The sequence below is a fragment of the Salmo salar genome, chromosome 27 (assembly GCF_965601325.2).
Source record: "Salmo salar chromosome 27, fSalSal1, whole genome shotgun sequence".
Classification (NCBI taxonomy): domain Eukaryota; kingdom Metazoa; phylum Chordata; class Actinopteri; order Salmoniformes; family Salmonidae; genus Salmo; species Salmo salar.
In genome coordinates this window covers 22,574,036-22,594,000 of record NC_138317.1, presented here as the reverse complement: position 1 = coordinate 22,594,000, position 19,965 = coordinate 22,574,036, and the positions used below count along the sequence as shown (strand labels likewise).

The window sequence follows — 19,965 nt, the reverse complement described above, 5'->3', positions numbered from 1 at the left end:
AAAGCGTTGATGGCTGAGTTAGAGCACAGATCCGGTAAAGGTGACTCATCGTCGCTAATTATTCAAACGCTTCAGCAGGGATCCTGAACCTTTGGGTTTCAGAGGCCATAAAAACCTGTGTCAAGTCGGTGAAGGGACTGACAGGTTTTACGTATATCCTTGCTTTTGAAGAGCTCACCAAGAATTACTTTCTAAAATGTGTCCAAAAGACCCCAATTGTGGTGAGTTGCCCATTTTATTCCTTTGTTAACCTGAAATATATGCCAAATATATGGCCACTATGAAGTAGGACTATTTTGTGTGTGTGTGTGTGTGTGTGTGTGTGTGTGTGTGTGTGTGTGTGTGTGTGTGTGTGTGTGTGTGTGTGTGTGTGTGTGTGTGTGTGTGTGTGTGTGTGACTTGGTGTGTTTTACACATGATTACTTGGTCTGTTACCCGGCCTTTTATCCTATTGCTACTTCACGTTTAGTCTGCAGTGTCTACCAGGGGGAATTGTCTCATTGATTGGGATTGCATTGGTAGCCTGTAAACGTCTTATTTTTCTAGATTGTCTTTTCATCCTCCCAATCGCAATTGAGATGGTGAGAAATAGTCAGATTTGTAGGAGTGACACTTCACTCAACTTTTTGGATTCCTTTCAAGGTTATTCTATCTGGTTTTATTTTCCATTTAAACTTATCAATATTGAGAGGGCACTACAAAGTTCTAACAACGCATCAGTAATAATGTGCCATAGCCTTGTAGCCTGTGAGGACAGGCCCTCCCCCTCTCACACAAGGCAACGCAACCCTTCTGTTTACGTTCACATTCATTATCTGTATCCGTCAGCGATTCTGAGGGAAACCAACCTATTACACCGCCGTTCACAGACCGTGCACCCCCAAGCTAGAACACAAATAACAAGCACGTTATGCTGAATTATAAGAGCGACATTCACTGGAGGGTTGTGTAGAACTAGTATCTCAAGAGATAGGTGTTTATTCATTTCCTTTGTTTACAGCGTGTAGTCGATAGTAATCCTAAACACGTATAACAATAGCAAAATATGTTAGCTGAAAATTGTTTCAAACGAAATGACAAAGCGGAATGCATGTAGCCTGACTATTCTGGACATTTCTACAAGATCAGCTACTTTAATAAGGTCTTCTATTTTTTTCCTGCTCACTGCTAAATGTATTTTCCTGATATTAACCTATTCTTTGGTTTATAGATGTATTTTAATGTGACTTTTTTAGTGTGTTCACGTGTGAATGCAACAAACAGAAACAGAACACAGCTATAGGTTGATTTATGCTGCTAGATTTAGATGTCCTTGGTTTTAACATCAAACGTGGTGTGGAATGTGGAAGGGCAAGGTTTAACTTCAATGGTTTCCATGAAACCATGCACCTGAGTGACTGACTATCCGCATATTCAAATGCTCCAGGCACTGTGGGGGTTGTGGCTCTCTCCTGTCCCGGAAGTGGAGGGGGTCGCACGGGGTGTGAGTCCCCCAAGGCCCCGCTGCTAACATCTAGGTGGTCCTCACCGCTGATTGGTCGCTCGGCGAATTTGGGCCCTATCACCGTGGAATGTCTAATTTATCAGCCAGAAGATTGCAATTGAGCATCACGTGGTGGACTGGATCGAAAAAGTGGGGGTTAATATTAGAGGTATAGGAGGGTCAGAGGGGGCTCCCTTCCATATTGTGCAAGAGAGCAGGAGAAGGAAAATACACTATTTTCCAAAGAGGGATTACCGAAAAACGTGCACGGATGTTGACGATACAACCAGAGTTTATTGCCTGATTCTTCTGGAGTTGTAGGAGGCCCAGGAACCCCCCAAACCATGGCAGAAGGTACAGGCAATGCTTCCACAGGTTCTTTGAAGATCTTTGGGGGGATTCGATGGAAAGATCTCTTTATGAGAAGAGACAAAAAGAGGGCGGGTTGGGTTTCCTTGTATTGTCTTTCAGATTTGGGGATTCTTTTGAGAAATGCTTCCCAGCAGTTCTACACCACTGGTTGTCAGGGCGAAAGTATCTCCAACCCTCTTTGTTTGTTTCCATTGCTGTTCTGTTCCTCTTCTGCGCCTTTGTTAAACTGTATTCGGGAAAGTGTTGTTGTGTAGAGTGGAGGAGGGTTGAAGGTGGACAGGGCAGGGCAGGGGGACTGGGGAGAGGAGGACACGGTAACCCTGGATTAAAATATACCCGGGAAAGGGATGGTCTCTTTTTCCGAACAGCAGTTTACAGGTAGATCGGTCATTAGTGTTTAGATTAGGAACATTCTCCGAAAGCAACAGCACACTTTTGCCTGAGAATGTTGTTGTAATGATTTTTTCTTCGATTTGGGACCTACAATCTCTTTTCATGGAAGAATGGTTTTCAGTGCTTGCGCTGACAATTTGGGATAAATTATGACTATAGGTGATGCATTTTGCTTTATACTTTTCATTGGTAACTGAATCTTCAAGTTTAATATTTTCTATATTTTTTTCTTCAAATATTCAAAGATATTGTGTTCTCGGTAATCGTTGCTCCTCATGGAAAGAAAATGCAAACTTTTATTAGGCTACATTATCAGAGTCAATCTCTTACGTGCTTAGGAATTATTTAGGCATGTATCGTGTAAAATCAACAAGTTAGAAGCTATACTATTATAATGATAGATACATTTAAAACGTGTATGTTTATTCAAATGATACATTTTGACGATATCATTTCGATTAGCTTATATTTATTACGCATATTATTATTTATAAGAATGCATCATTATTACCGTATTATTATGTATAATTAGGCTCGTATGATTAAACCTATTATTATTATCACCATTAGCGTATTGTTTCCATTTGAAAACAACTTGAAAAAGAGTCCGTCTAATATACTAGCTTTAAAAAAAAGTGTATTCCTATGGATAATATATCGACATTGTTTCGAATAGCATTGTTTACACCCATGTGTTCCTAGCTTGCTGCGCTGCTCTCGAGCTCTTTACCATTACGCAACCCATTAAATGCCTTCATGTCGAACCAAAGAACTGACGCTGAAAAACACCCGAGTAAGAGCCTCCGCAACTCGTTTTCCTGCCACAATTGTTGACAAGACAGGCCATATTTCAAACATCTATATTTTCTAAACTGACTGAGTGACATTATTTTATCTCGAAAGGGGGCTGTGCAAAGACCGGAGAGGAGGAAGCCACGGGCTCAGAGGAGGATCTGGGTTCGTCTCGTGGCAGCGGCGTGTGTAAATGGTTCAACGTCCGGATGGGTTTCGGGTTCCTGTCGATGACCAACCGAGATGGGACACCGCTCGAGGAGACTGTCGATGTATTCGTTCATCAGGTGAGGTCTGCTGTGGGACTAGGACTCGAAGAGTGTGGTGTGGATGTTCGTTAAGGCCTGTCTCGAGCTCCAAACAGGTCCGAATGGTTCTATTGGCGCGTTTTTGTGCGAGTGCATGTCTTATTTATCAACAATGGAAATATCCCACTTTTGTGATGTTTTCGTTAAGGTAGGACATTATTATTTATCTGCCTTGATCTTGCGTTTTTAGGCATTTGAATTTATCGATCATGCAATTATATAGGCCTATCAATCATTGTTTATAGTGCTTGAAAACCCCTTTGCTGTACTCATCCAAAACGAATTTATAGTTTGTATGTTTTCATAGCTTATATGTTGGGCAAGAGGCAACAGGAATTTTTATCTCTTTTAAACATTTGACAACATTGTCTTGAAATTGTCAGCTGATTCTCGTTTTAGAATTGACTAAAATAGGTAGGCCTATTTCTCAGCAGTGCATGTGGTTTATAATCTTATTCTTACAGGCTGAAAAACTCTTATTAGGCCTACATTTGTTTATTACTCAGTTAAAACTTATTATGTAGCTAATAGTACCAAATCGAAACAAGCATGATAAATAAAGTCAAGTAGCTTTAAAACTAAAAACAATATTTTATTTATCTTATGTTCAGATGATATGCCATCAATGCTAGAACTGGAATCAGAGGCCCATCATCTTTGTAGCTTGCATGAGAAAGTTAATGTTGTTGTCAAGAAGTGACATGTAAAATAACCTCTCTAAACTAAGATATAAGCCAGCCAAGAACAAAAGTGCTTGATTAATTGATCAGTTGTTACATCTGATTAGGCTTCAGATTAGGTGTTGCAAGCAGGGTAATGGTAGCCTTTAGGGAAATTGATTTTCATATTGCCCTAAAACTAGCTAATGAATGAAACATTTACAGACAAAAATAGAACATTTTCATAATAATAGATTGTTTGTATTTGGTGTTTTAATAAACCTACCAGAAAATATAATGAATTGAATGTGAATATTGGTTTTGAAATACAAAAGGATGGGTTCAATATTAAAAATATATTGGCACATTTTTACCTCACAATCTTTTAAAGTTTTACAAAGGCAGATAACGAATGACAGTAAATGTTGGGGAATAAGTGTTATGTAAAATGTCGGAATTAGGAGTCATGTAAAACCAAGTTAGTAAAATCGGAGGGGAAGTCTAGTTTTTTTCAAATGGAATGGAATGCTAAGCATCCTAAAAGACCACCTAATGACTCCAGCGTTGTTTTGTCAAATTAACCTGGAGATTATCAACATGCCTGAGAATCAATCAATTAATCAAATGTATTTATAAAGCCCTTTTTACATTAGCCGATGTCACAAAGTGCTATACAGAAACCCAGCCTAAAACCCCAAACAGCAAGCAATGCAGATGTAGAAGCACGGTGGCTAGGAAAAACTCCCTAGAAAGGTAGGAACCTAGGAAGAAACCTAGAGAGGAACCAGGCTCTGAGGGGTGGCCAGTCCTCTTCTGGCTGTGCCGGGTGGAGATTATAACAGTACAGGGCCAAGATGTTCAAACGTTCATAGATGACCAGCAGGGTCAAATAATGATAATCACAGTGGTTGTAGAGGGTGCAACAGGTCAGCACCTCAGGAGTAAATGTCAGTTGGCTTTTCACAGCCGAACATTCAGAGTTAGAGACAGCAAGTGCGGTAGAGAGAGAGAGTTATGAGTACCATAATGTCCGAGGCTGTCTTCTCCACCGTCCTTCCTGAGTTAAGGTAGAGGTCTGAGGGACTTCATAGTAAAGTTTGGGCATAACATTTAAAATATGCTAAACAGAGGAGATTGATTTACAATAGGGATTTGGTCCGAAAGTGGTAATATTAGCAATTGGACTTAAAAAAGAGTAGACAGAGAGACAGGGGTTAGTCTAAGCAGAGATAACAAGGCTCATTCCTCTCGGTCCCCATCGAACCCTGCTTCCTGTTATAAAGTCCTTCAAACATAAGGGGAGTTGGCATCTCATGTGGCAGCCCACCCACCCCAGACTAGACATACCCTGACTCCCTCCCAGCCCCTCTGCCCGTAGCCCCAACCCATCCACCCTCCCCAGCCATCCACCACCAGCCCTCCACCCTCTGTAAACCTAGGGGCTAAAGACCAAAGTCCTCTCCTCAAATTTCTCTGTTCCATGTTCCTGTAAACTGCTTAATCAAAGGAAGAAAAACGAGTGATTCACCCATAAAAAGGTTATCAAACACCCAAATTACCGGTCCCCTAATCCACCTCTGCCCTCATACAGGCCTGTAGGAGCTGCTGGACAATGGCTGCTATTGTCAACGTAACAGAGAGGAAGTCCTGCTGGCTGTGATCTTGTACTGTGAACTTGTACTATCTGTGAATGAAGAGTGGGTGGTGGGGAGGTTGTGTGTGTGTGTGTGTGTGTGTGTGTGTGTGTGTGTGTGTGTGTGTGTGTGTGTGTGTGTGTGTGTGTGTGTGTGTGTGTGTGTGTGTGTGTGTGTGTGTGTGTGTGTGTGTGTGTGTGTGTGCGTGCGCGTGTGTGTGGGGGGCGGGGGGGGGGGGGGGGGGGGGGTTATGAGTGTGTGTGTGTTGGGTTATTATGAGTGTGTGAGTGTGTGGATAATATTGTGTATTTGTGTGTGAGAGAGAATGAGATTGACAGAAACGGACAGAGAAAGAGAGAGCTTGAGAGCTGTATTCATTCACAAGAAAGCAGTCAAGGGAGGGAGAGTTGGGGTGGGGGTGATTGAAGGAGGAGAGGTCAGGGGGGTCAGGGGATAGTTCCGGCCCGTTCACCTCCTGACGGGGAAGGAATGCTAAAGGTTGTCAGGCCATCATGACCTGGATTCCTTTCCCACCATTATCACTTCAAACCCCCCAGAAGAGACCTCACAGTCTGGGTTAAGACTGATGGTATGCAAGGGCCATAAACTGACCCTCCACATCACAGTCCTCTCACCATCATCATAAAATTCTGCTCCACAACATTTTAAGATTGGCTTTAAAAAAAATTCTATGAGTATAGTATAGTCTGGGAAACCAGCCCAGTATCATAGAATAGACGTAACATAGTAAATGTAAATTCTGGACACTGAAATTAAGACAATATGTTACTTTTGGTATGGTTACAGAAGGCAGAAGGTTAATTAAGGCAAAAACAGAGCATTACGTATTATTCTTTATGTAAATCCGAGACACTCCATTTAGTATGATATGTATGGTATATATTATTTTGTGGATGTCCAGCATATGTTATGTTATGAATTTGCAAAACACACAATACCTTACGAATTTGCAAAACGTATGATACGTCATGAATTCCAATTTGTTGTGGCTAATGCTAACATTTGCAAGCTGGCTAACATTAGCTAGGTTAGGGTTTAAGGTTATACATCCCAACGTCTAGCAACTCAAAGGTTGCTTTTTCAAATTTCATCATGGACAACTTTAGCATTTTAGCTAATTAGCAACTTTTCAACTACTTACTACCTTTTAGTTACTTTGCAACTACTTAGCGTGTTAGCTAAACCTTCCCCTAACCTTAACTCTTTTAGTTAATCCTTTCCCTAACCTTTACCCTTTAACCTAACTCCTAACCCTAACCGTAACCTCTTATCCAGCTAACATTAGCCAGCTAGCTAACATTAGCCACAACAAATTGGACTTCTTAGCATATCATACATTTAGCAAATTCTTAAAATATTGTACTTTTGGAAAATCACAACATGTTGTACGTTTTGCAAACTTGTAACATATCATACGAATTGTAATTCGTAACATATCATACGAAATGGCTGATGAACATCCACAAATTAATATATACCAGATGAAATGGGTATATTCTTGGGTATGGCGCTACAAGCTTGGCACACCTGTATTTGGGGAGTTTCTCCCATTCTTCTCTGCAGATCCTCTCAAGCTCTGTCAGGTTGGATGGGGAGCATTGTTGCACAACTATTTTCAGGTCTCTCCAGAGATGATCCAACGGGTTCAAGTCCGAGCACTGGTTGGGCCACTCAAGGACATTCAGAGACTTGTCGCGAAGCCACTCCTGCGTTGTCTTGGCTGTGTGCTTAGGGTCGATGTCCTGTTGGAAGGTGAACCTTCGCCCCAGTCTGAGGTCCTGAGGTCCTCTGGAACAGGTTTTCATCAAGGATCTCTCTGTACTTTGCTTCGTTCATCTTTGCCTCAAACCTGACTAGTCTCCCAGTCCCTGCCGCTGAAAAACATGTACGTAAAGAATAATATTAACCAGGTTGGGGAAACAGATCAGGGTTCCTTTTTGTGTCTCTGGAAGGTCTTGAACAAGGCATGATTCTTCACCTTGAGCTCAACGGTATCAAATTAGTGTCATACCTACCGCTGTTCAGGCAGCTTGACAAAGCACATGAGGAAGAAAGAACTAGGTGGCTACGAAATCCAAGCTTCTTTTTTCCAGAGCCCCTGGACTAAGGTTGACAATGGCAAGGAAACCATTATTTATGTGCCTTTTGGGCAGCTATCCCAAGAATGCACACCTTTCCCCACCTCCTTTCATTTCCCAGCATCCTTAGCAGTGGTCAGTCTGGGACTTGACCAGATGAAGTTCTTTTGGAGAGTCTATTGGCTGTTCTGTGTGGTGGTGGAGAGGAAGGGGAGGGGGAGGTTGGAGCTTGGAATGCTGTGACTAGCTTGGGGGAGGGGGTAACACTGTCCACTCAGACACACACACACACACACACACACACACACACACACACACACACACACACACACACACACACACACACACACACACACACACACGAACACAAACGAACACACACACATTCTGAAGTGGGAAGGGTGTAGTGAGCAAGCAGTTATTGTTGTTTTAACAGGGCTGTCAATGGGACTGGAATCTGGATTGGCTGAGGGGGTTGGCCCCTGAGAGAGCGCGAGAGTGCCTAGATGTTTCCATTGATGTATTAAAACCTATGCAGAACGTTAATGTATGCATGTAGGATCCCAATTAAGGAACAGCTCTTAGCTGTAAGCACACCAGAAGACAACATGTGAAGGGGACCAGCTATATGCACAAACAATGGCAGAGTAAAATTCATTTAAAGTCTTTTTGTCTCTGCTTCCTGACCAGGCTGGGAATTGGGCTGGGGAACAAATGCACCCTTGTAGACACAGGAAGGGCATCCTATCTGGCCTTAGAACTATTCTCCACAGTTCTTCACAGGCTTAGAACCATTTTCATATCTTCTCAACAGTTCCCTGGCCAAATAACCTTTCTCCAACTCTGACTACTCATTCCCCATTCCCTCACAGGGTAAAGCTTCCGCTCTACCCTCACCTAGAACAGTTCTCATGCCGTTCTAAACTATTCCGCGGACCACACTCATGCTCCTTCTACCCTACACAAAGCAAGCTGGACATGGAGGACTTCTAGCCTTAGAACAGTTTTCTAACCCTTATCCCTAACCACCTGTTCCACCTCTCAACCTACACAGAGCAAGCTGCACATGGAGGGCTTCCGTAGCCTGAAGGAGGGCGAGGCGGTGGAGTTTACCTTCAAGAAGTCGTCTAAAGGCCTGGAGTCTGTCACGGTGACGGGGCCAGGGGGAGCACAGTGTGTGGGCTGTGAGAAGACACCTAAGGGGCAACAGAAACGACGCTCCAAGGGGGACAGGTGAGACAGTTCAATCAATATCTTTAAATGGCACATAGCCTAACCATGCATCACTTAACATCCCCACTTACTCAAAATTATTCCATGATATGGAAACACTGTAACACTCTGCTTATAGTATTAACTATGAAGATCGCCGCAATATTAACAACAAGTTCATCTGTGGCATGGTTGTTAACAAATCATTTGAGGGTGTTGAAAATATCTGGTGTCATCATCATGAAAGTTGGCAAGTTTACCGTTTTAGCCACAATAGTGTGACATCAAACAGATTTATTTATCCTCTTTGGTGGAAATTCAGGACCTAGTTACGCCAGCATAAACTCAACTTTATTCCCTTTTTATGCATTTTTCTCTCTACGCATATTCTGACCTTAAATTTAAGCATGGGGGAAATACCAGCGCCAGCGAGGTATGCGTTTGGGGTGGAGATAAAATAAATGTGGCGGAGGTGTGTCTACAGATTCTGATGAATAATTCCACCACCTTTACAGGTGAGGAAACCATGAGTAAGGTCAAGCGTACCTGCCTGTGCCAAGTATAAAAAGCATCAATATTTTTTGTATTATAAATAACAGCATTCTCCATACACTGTAATTTAGCCTGCAGGGATTCAATAAAAAGGCAAAGAGTCACGCAAAATGTAACCTTTGTCCTCTCTCGAACGGTTTAATCATACAGTATGCCCCGACTTTTCTTGTTTCCTTCAATTAGTAGGCTAAAGCCTAAGTTATTATTAGTCACTATCAGTAGGGATGGTAAGTATTAACCATGTATAGCTTATATCAGTGGAGGCTGGTAGAGGAGCTATTGGAGGACCGGCTCATTGTAATGGCTGGAATGGAATGAATGGAATGGTATCAAACACATCAAACAAACGGAAATCACATGTTTGACTCAGTTCCATTGAGTCCATTCCAGCCATTACAATGAGCCCATCCTCCTATAGCTCCTCCTAACAGCCTCCTCTGGCCTATATTTAATTACCAATTTAGTGTTCTTCCCTACATTTGTATTGTTCCTTTACATCGTTGGATTTAGCCTACCTTTATTTATTTCCTCTGTAAACGTTGTAAACATCATTGTGGCTGTGGCTAAGTGTCAAGGATAAATGCAAATTGTAGTAAAAATAAATTGGGACATGTAGGCTTATTAAAAGCCCCTAAGGTCGATGTCCGGGTCCCCGTGAAAATTGAATTAGCATAATAAATAAATCCCTACAGAAATCCATTCGTTTAAACTAGAGATATCTGTTTTTTTTGCATTGGATGCAACTCAATCCACCACATCCGCCTATGTAACACTTCCTCATCTGCGGTGAAAGTTGACAGAGCTAGAGCGGTGTTTGTCAGACTATGAGACATCCTGAAAACAGGTCTTCTCACAAAATCGTCTGTAGCGTCCGAACGGTTTGGCCTACAAACTATTATGACCCCTCTATGGAAAGATGAGCCTCTCACGAACATGATGGCGTCTTGGGACTCGTCTGAAGTCGGTACAGCCGATTTGCCAACTTCTGTCTTTAGCTTCCGAACAGTTTGGGCTACACACTAATATGACCCCTCCGTGGAAAGGTGAGGCTCGAACAGGAACACATACATGTCGGTTGTTTTGCTCTAGGACGCCACAGGCCTCACACGACTGGTCTGAAGATCCCCGGGTACCAGTTGAAAAAATGAATGGAAGTACAGTATATATGGAGACTGTTTAGTGTCAAAAATATGGGGTTAAATACATGTATAAAAAAATGGTTCCTGATCTTTCATCTATCAGATATAGGACAGACACTTCAGAATGAACTTCCTTTAGATTTTTGTTGGGGGGACTATCTGTTGTTCCATGTAGGAAAGCTCAAACATAAAGAAGCAATAAAACTGGCCTTCTTTAGTCTAGTTGAGTTTCTGGAGCATCAGCATTTGTGGGTTTGATTACAGGCTCAAAATGGCTAGAAACAAATAACTTTCTTCTGAAACTTGTCAGTCTATTCTTGTTCTATTCTTGTGCGGAGTTGCCAAGAAAAAGCCATATATCAGACAGTCCAATAAAAAGAAAAGATTAAGATGGGCAAAAGAACACAGACACTGGACAGAGGAACTCTGCCTAGAAGGCCAGCATCCCGGAGTCGCTTCTTCACTGTTGACATTGCGATTGGTGTTCTGCGGGTACTATTTAATAAAGCTGCCAGTTGAGGACTTGTGAGCCGTCTGTTTCTCAAACTAGACACTCTAATGTACTTGTCCTCTTGCTCAGTTGTGCACCGGGGCCTCCCACTCCTCTTTCTATTCTGGTTAGAGACAGTTTGCGCTGTTCTGTGAAGGGAGTAGTACACAGCGTTGAATCAGATCAGATCAGATACTCAACTAGTCTAAAGAAGGTCAGTTTTATTGCTTCTTTAATCAGAACAACAGTTTCAACTGTGCTAACATAATTGCAAAAGTGTTTTCTAATGATCAATTACCCTTTTAAAATGCTAAACTTGGATTAGCTAACACAACGTGCCATTGGAACACAGGAGTGATGGTTGCTGATAATGGGCCTCTGTATGCCTATGTAGATATTCCATAATAAATCAGCTGTTTCCTGTTTCAATAGTCATTTACAATATTAACAATGTCTACACTTTATTTCTGATCAATTTTATGTTATTTTCATGGACAAAAAATGAGCTTTTCTTTCAAAAACAAGGACATTTCTAAGTGACCCAAAACTTTTGAATGGTAGTGTATATATACATATACATATATAGACTGTGCGACTCTCTTTATTTATTTTTATAGCTTGCAGTTCATTCGCCGTTAGTCAGCACCTCCACACAAAATAATTTTCTCTGGGTGTGCTCCAGCTATGCTTTTTATTAGCCTATTGAGTCTTATGACCTCAAACACCACATAGATGTGAGTGTATCTAACACTGTCTCTGTCTCTCTCGCCGACTCACAAACATAACAGTGGGATGCAGAAGTAAAAAGGGAAAAGGATCCTATCCATTTAAACTCACTGACTCCCAAACATGAAAGTGGGAACAGGGGATGCAGAAAAGGGAAAAGGATCCATTTAATTGATACCAGATGTAGGTGCCCTGAGAGAGGTCATAGGTCATGGCAGCCATGGCAACAGTGGGGTGTGTTGTGTAAATGAGGTGGGGGAAAGGCAGATCCAGAGAGAAAAGGCTAGGGGTCAGGGGTTAGAGGTCAGGGTGCAGTATTGAAACAAAGAGCCCCCTCTGCTCTCCTCTCCCACCCTGGTGCCCACACTGATCAATAATCAACGGCATCCTAGGAGATGAGAGGGTGTGTGTATGTGTGCATGGTAGGGGGTTGGGATGCAAAGGGCAGAGGACAGAAGAAGGAGGGAAGTGGTAGTAAGCTTGGGGAGGCTCTGATGCTCCATCTGCATTGGAGTTAATGCAATCCCAAAATTCCCCATTGTTACTATACTCACAACATCTACTGATTTGAGATTGTGTGAAATGTATGTGTTGAGGCATTGGTTTTAATGCACTATACACCTCCTAAAATGATCACACACAGTATGGAGTAAATAAACTGTGCATACATAAGAGGAAGTCATACTAATAATGCTGATACTTTTTCAAGATTTACTTAATCTTATCATAGATGAGATCTGAGGAAATTCAAGAATCTGAAACTATATGTGGGAGAACACTGCCCTCTGGTGGAAGAATGTGTTAACTGTCTGAAATCATTGTATTAGCGCGAGTCCCCTTCTCCCATTGTGTTCTAGATGCTACAACTGTGGAGGACCTGACCACCATGCCAAAGAATGCCAGCTACCTCCTCAGCCCAAGAAGTGCCATTTCTGCCAGAGCATCAGCCACATGGTGGCCAACTGTCCAATCAAAGCACAGCAGTCCTCCCCTGGCTCTCAGGGAATAGCATCATCATTGAGGGATGAGAAAGAGGAGCAGAGCCACGCCCCCTTACTCCCCAGGGAGAGCTCTGATTGATCCATTCAAGGATTCAGCCAATCACAAGGTTTCATTGTAATGCTGCTGTTGGAACTACATCAGGCTGTCTTTATTTATCGAACGAACAGCAAGAAAATTTTACTTTTGTTGATGCGGTAGTTGAGATTGAGAGTTAGCTCTGTGTTTTAATGCACAGAGAGACACATCTATCCACCTTCTTTGCAACTCAAATACTTTTAAGTAATTCCTTTTTTTGTCTATGAAGGTATTGTTTCTGCATTAGATAAAGAAGTGTCTTAGCTTCACACTGAAACAATCAAAACTCACTGTGTTTACAAACTGCAATAAGCCTTGCATTGTCAGTTTTTACCACTGTACCTATGTGCACTGATCATTTTATTTTCCCTGCTGCAGCTAAATCAGAGCTAGCCTACGTTGATTTTACTGGAGATGATCGTGAGTGTTTTCCCCAAAAGCTTTTGTTAGAAAAATGTAAAGAAAATACAATCATCCAAGTGAATGTACAGAAATAGATTGTTTCTTGGTCAAAAAGGAGTGTGTCTTTCTGCTTATTGAAATCTTCTTTGGGCATTATAAGTCATTGTGCATTTCTTCGGCCAAGTGAATGTTTTAACCCTTTCTGCTGTATGAATGTTGGTACACCATGGTTGCCGATAGGACTGTGTACAATACAGCTTGTCATAAGTGCCATAGCCTGGCCATTTGTCTCATGGGTGATTGGATGTTGCCTCCTCCCATGCATTTTACAAAGCTTTGACTCAAGGCTAATTGCTAGACCAGCGTTGATTGTATGACAGACTGTGTCTTTCTGTCTGTCCCATAGCTTTTACTATGGCTGTAGACATGGCTTTCTAACATATTCTACATATTAGGGGTGTTCTCATACCCTGCCCAGTACATTACCTGTTTATCATTGTCTCGTTGTACTTGGAAACTATTTAGAAAAAAAATTTGCTTTCTTGGATGGAGCTGAGTGTTTTTTCTTCAAGGACATATTTTCATGATCGAGTGCAATGATAAAGGGACTCAAGTGTTGAATAAGATGGTTCTAAGTGTAGTCTTCATTCCTCTTTTACAGAGGTGGCTGGAATACTTCACACCGCTTAAATGGATATAGATATTGTTATCTTTTTTATATTTATTATTTATTCATTGTCTTAATTCTCTAAACCTCTAAATTGTTCCAGTATTACAATGTCTAGCTCATTTCTGTATAAACTGAAACTGGCTTTGGTTGTTGGCTCTTTAGAGCTTCATGGTCGTATTTCGGGGCTTCATTTTCAGTTGACTTCGTAATACGTGCGTAAACCATTGCAACAATACTCTGCACTAATCATGTGTAGGAGTATGGGCATTTCTTAAAGATACTTAATTGCTCATTGATCCTTATGATTGTAGCTAGGGTTTAGTTTCTCTGAAATCCTCATGTTGAACTCAGGGAAACCCCTTTAAAGAGGAGCTACTTTGGAAGGAGGGGTAAAGTGTTTTATGTGTGTACCTATAGCCAATAGGCTGGGTTGCCGGAAAACCCATGCAGAACATTGATTGCCAAAAGAGCCAAAAGGGCAATGCACTATTTACGCGTTGCTAAGACGTTACAGTAGTACAGCTAGCTGTATTTAATGTTATATCCTAGTTTTGCTCTCTTTTTCTGATTTAATTGGTGATCAAGTTGTAAGACAGCGTAGGTATTAGAGAATAATGATATTTCCTTAGTTCCTAAGTTACTTCTCCGGTCTCTCTCTGGAAGTGGCACAAGACCAGTCTGAAGCACCAAAACATCTACCTCCCCACTTTCAGTGGTTATTGTAAATATACAGCTTCGTCACAATATTAATATAATGTTGTTTAGTCCCGTGTTTACTTTGCATGGTAGTCAGTCAGTAGTTAGAATAGACTCGCCTCTCCATGTAGGAACTACAGAATGTGCGCCTTTGTAGACAAAGCATTTTGATGACCAGGGTTAGACTGGCCGGTCCATTTTTAGCCCAGTGGGCCTGTCTAACTTGGGTTTTTGGGCAAAATGATCATTATACGGTTAATAATGGACGCCCTGAGGGAATAAATGGGCCGGTGTGGGGGTTCAAGAAAAATAAATGACCTTGTCTATGACCTTTCAAGAGCTTGTGTTGATGGGTAATGACATTTGCCATTTGATATCATACAGTCATATGGGTTTGAGCCTAGTATTTTATCCCTTAATTTATTTAGGCTGTAAAGTCCAGACAATGGGTTTAATCTTTTTATTTTATTTAGAGTGGGTCGTGTTTTTTATATTACAATGTTCTTACTATATGAGAACAAGACAGAAATGCCTTGTCAAGAATCTATACAAGTCTACCTCAGGATGTTTTTGAAAATGGACAATGACAGAGTTTTTTTTAATCAAGATGAATTTGTCCACGAATTTTGTGAGATTTTTTTGAATGATTTATTTTATGTGAATGATTTATTTGTTTCAGTTTGCAATGCGATGTGTTCTACCTCCCACAGAAATAATGTTGAATGATTGTTTACTGCTTTTATTTTTTGTGATTAAGCATTGTCTGCACCAATACATCACAGACATTTTTGAATTATTCTCTGCATTGATATTATTTTGTGTATGTATAACATGATAATACTGAACTCAAGGCAGGAGGGGTATATTACTCTGCATGTAGGTGACAACAGCGCCTCTTGAACAAATCACCTTATCTATACTTACCAGGACAGGCAAACGCCCTAACAACTTCAAGCAGCCTCAATAAACCTCTGATATCTCTGTTGTGTTTCTGCAGACGTGTGACACTAGGCCTACTTAAATACCAAAGCATCAAATATAAACATATTCAGCATAGGCTGTGGGAAAAATACCAGTATTTACTGTCAGAAACACATTTGTTGAATTTTGTGACAAATCTGCCACTGATCTTTTGATACATTGTAATGAGTTTGTGTAAGTTATGCTTTTGCATATGTTTCTTTCTTATATGAGTTGAAAGTATGGTTAAAAAATATTCTGAATCATTCCTCACAAAATTAATACCCACCTCTTTTCCCTCATCTATTCTTTCTTGTCACTATCTCAATTAGGCCTATATGTCAGTATTCAATGCATAGAGGTAATACACAGTGCCTTCAGAAATATTCACACCCGTTGACTTTTTCAGCATTTTGTGTTACAGCCTGAATTTACAGTGGATTAAATTTTGATTTTGTATTACTGGCCTACACAAAATACCCCATAATGTCAAAGTGGAATTATGTTTTTAGAAATGTTTAGAATTTAATTAGAAATCAAAAGCTGAAATGTATTGAGTCAATAAGTATTCAAACCCTTTCTTATGGAAAGCATAAATAAGTTCAGGAGTACAAATGTGCTTAACAAGTCACATGATAAGTTGCCTTGACTCTGTGTGCAATAATAGTGTTTAACATGATTTTTGAATGACTACCTCATCTCTGTACCCCACACATACAATTATCTTTAAGGTCCCTCAGTTGCGCAGTGAATTTAAAACACAGATTCAAACACAAAGACCAGGAAGGTTTTCTAATGACTCGCAAAGAATAGCTGCTATTGGTAGATTAGTAAAAAAAACAGACATTGAATATCCCTTTGAGCATGCTGAAGTTATTAATTACACTTTGGATGGTGTATCAATACACTCAGTCTCTAAAAAGATACAGGCGCCCTTCCTAACTAAGTTTCCGGAGACAGTTACAAGGTTTAATGGCTGTAATAGGAGAAAACTGAGGATGGATCAACAACATTGTAGTTACTCCACAATACTAACCTAAATGACAGAGTGAGAAGAAGGAAGCCTGTACAGAATAGAAATATTCCAAAACATGCATCCTGTTTGCATTAAGGCACTAAAGTAAAACTGCAAAGAATGTGGCAAAGAAATTAACTTTTATTCCTGAATACAAAGCATTTTGTTTGGGGCAAATCCAACCCATCACTGTGTCCCACTCTTAATATTTTTAAGCATGGTGGTGGCTACATCATGTTATGGGTATGCTTGTCATCTGCAATGACTAGGGAGTTTTTTGGGGGATAAAAAGAAACGGAATAGAGCTAAGCACAGGCATAATCCTAGAGGAAAACCTGGTTCAGACACTGGGAGAAAAATGTATCTTTCAGCAGGACAAAAACCTAAAACACAAGGCCAAATATACACTGGAGTTGCTTATCAAGACAACATTGAATGTTCTTGAGTGGCTTAGTTACAGTTTGGACTTAAATTGTCTTGAAATTCTATGGCAAGACTCGAAAATGGCTGTCTAGCAATGAAAACAACCAATTTGTCAGAGCTTGAAGAATTTTTCAAATTATAATTTGCAAATATTGCACAATCCAGGTGTGCAAAGCTCTTAAGAGACTTAACCAGAAAGAATCACAGCTGTAATTGATACATTTGCAAAGAAATTCTAAAACCATGTTTTCACTTTGTCATTATGGGGTATTGTGTGTAGATGGGTGAGAATATTAAAAAATATTTAAGAAATTTTGAATTCAGACTGTAACTCAAAATGTGAATAAGTCAATGGGTAAGAATACTTTCTGAAAGCACTGTATGACGCACAAAACAAACAATAGTCCTCATATTGTGTGTTACTTGATTTCTCTGCTTTGCTGTTTATTAGACCAAAGAATGTAGCTATGTTGACTGTTATCACCAACCACAGAATGTGGTACAGTAGGCCTATAGCTCACTTTGACAAATCATGTACCAAGCTGTATTACAAACTGAGTTGCGAACCAGACATAGTAGTGTTGACACATGCATCATTGACTAGCCTGTTAATAAAAATATATCAATATGATACACAGCGGTGGGTCTCTTTTTAGCCCTACGTCACATCATATTTTTGTTATTCTTTAACATAGGCTGCAGTTTCTGACACACTGAACATGTGATGCAATGCTGGGCCTATATTTGATTAATGGGTTGGTAGTCTAGTGCCTAGAGACTTTAAAGTTGTTTTACCAAGTAACAAAACAACTTTTCAAGAGACAATGTTTATAATAACCGATTTATGATTACTTTGTTGCAACATTGTGCACATCTCTTCTTGTACATCATGGTGCTGTCTGTCCATGGTGCTGTCCCTTTAAGAGCATGTTCCAAACAGGTACTGTGATAGAGGAGTTACATTTTCTGCAAACCGTTTTGATTAAGATATAATACATAATCTACTTCTTTATTGATACTGCCTACTATATAAAATTATGCTTGAGATAAATGTATCTTTCAGTGAGTCATTTCATTCAAGATAATTGACTTAGTCACCTGTGTTGTGTCAAATGTAATCTTACATTCTGCATGGCATCACTTTGGCGCAAACTAAATGTGGCATTCAGGGGGGTTTCCGGGAAAAACAATACAATTTTACAAACATTAAATGTCACGATAACTTAAGAATAAAGTTCTTGCCATAGATTTTTATTCAAAATGTTTGAATAAATGTTCAAATGATTTTTTTATTTTTTATTTAACCTCTATGGGCTAGGTGGGACGCTTGCGTCCCACCTACTCAACAGCCAGTTGAATCCTGTGGTGCGTTATTCAAATACCTTAGATATGTTATTACTTCAATTTTTAAAAAATATGACTATTTTACACCATTTTAAAGATAAGACTCTCGTTAATCTAACCACACTGTCCGATTTCAAAAAGGCTTTACAACGAAAGCAAAACATTAGATTATGTCAGCAGAGTACCCAGCCAGAAATAATCAGACACCCATTTTTCAAGCTAGCATATAATGTCACATAAACCCAAACCACAGCTAAATGTAGCACTAACCTTTGATGATCTTCATCAGATGACAACCCTAGGACATTATGTTATACAATACATGCATGTTTTGTTCAATCAAGTTCATATTTATATCAAAAACCAGCTTTTTACATTAGCATGTGACTAGCATGTGACTAGCATTCCCACCGAACACTGCTGTTGAATTTACTAAATTACTCACGATAAACGTTCACAAAAAGCATAACAATTATTTTAAGAATTATAGATACAGAACTCCTCTATGCACTCGATATGTCCGATTTTAAAATAGCTTTTCGGTGAAAGCACATTTAGCAATATTCTCAGTAGATAGCCCGGCATCACAGGGCTAGCTATTTAGACACCCAGCAAGTTTAGCACTCATCATAGTCAGATTTACTATAAGAAAAATGTTATTACCTTTGTTGTCTTCGTCAGAATGCACTCCCAGGACTTCTACTTCAATAACAAATGTTGGTTTGGTCCAAAATAATCCATCGTTATATCCAAACAGCGGCGTTTTGTTCGTGCGTTCTAGACACTATCCTAAAGGGTAAATAAGGGTGGCGAGCATAGCGCAATTCGTGACAAAAAAATTCTAAATATTCCATTACCGTACTTCGAAGCATGTCAACCGCTGTTTAAAATCAATTTTTATGCCATTTTTCTCATAAAAAAGCGATAATATTCCGACCGGGAATCTGCTTTTAGCTAAACAGACAAAGGAAAAGAAAGCATTCGGTCGAAGCGGGCACGCGCCTAAGCCCATAGTACTCTGAGTGGCCACTTGCCAAAAGCGATAAAGTGTTTCAGCCAGAGCCTGCCTCGATATCGTTCAGTTTTTTCCCGGGCTCTGAGACCCTATGGAAGCCGTAGGAAGTGTCACGTTATTGCACAGATCCTGAGTCTTCAATAAAAAGAGCCAAGATGAAACACTACTTCTCAGACAGGCCACTTCCTGCTTGAAATCTTCTCAGGTTTTGGCCTGCCATATGAGTTCTGTTATACTCACAGACACCATTCAAACAGTTTTAGAAACTTTAGGGTGTTTTCTATCCAAAGCCAATAATTATATGCATATTCTAGTTACTGGGCAGGAGTAGTAACCAGATTAAATCGGGTACGTTTTTTATCCGGCCGTGTCAATACTGCCCCCTAGCCCTAACAGGTTAACTAGGCAAGTCAGTTAAGAACAAATTCTTATTTTACGATGAAGGCCTACCCCGGCCAAACCCTCCCCTAACCCTAATCCTCATTTTACTGGTGTAATTAAGCT

At 40.3% G+C, this 19,965-nt stretch overlaps 1 protein-coding gene across 2 annotated transcripts; it reads left to right on the top strand.

Annotated features, from left to right (window-relative positions):
* The first annotated feature begins 1,355 nt into the window (after positions 1 to 1,355).
* LOC106588661 (protein lin-28 homolog A) lies at positions 1,356 to 17,733 on the top strand. 2 transcript variants are annotated; one of them, XM_014177860.3, is made up of 4 exons: positions 1,356 to 1,837; positions 3,152 to 3,327; positions 8,795 to 8,973; positions 12,717 to 17,733. In XM_014177860.3, exons 1-4 carry the CDS (start codon positions 1,828 to 1,830, stop codon positions 12,937 to 12,939), a joined length of 588 nt encoding a protein of 195 aa, XP_014033335.1. In that variant the 5' UTR covers positions 1,356 to 1,827; the 3' UTR covers positions 12,940 to 17,733. The 2 variants fall into 2 exon arrangements, with proteins under 2 accessions (XP_014033335.1, XP_014033336.1); XM_014177861.3 differs by lacking the exon at positions 1,356 to 1,837 and adding an exon at positions 1,979 to 2,407.
* Positions 17,734 to 19,965: the final 2,232 nt, after the last annotated feature.

What these genes read in the sequence shown, in the direction of transcription:
- LOC106588661 (XM_014177860.3), top strand. An exon ending in TCGATGTATTCGTTCATCAG is followed by an intron (nt 3,328 to 8,794) that starts GTGAGGTCTGCT and finishes CAACCTACACAG; the next exon opens with AGCAAGCTGCACATGGAGGG. An exon ending in CGACGCTCCAAGGGGGACAG is followed by an intron (nt 8,974 to 12,716) that starts GTGAGACAGTTC and finishes ATTGTGTTCTAG; the next exon opens with ATGCTACAACTGTGGAGGAC.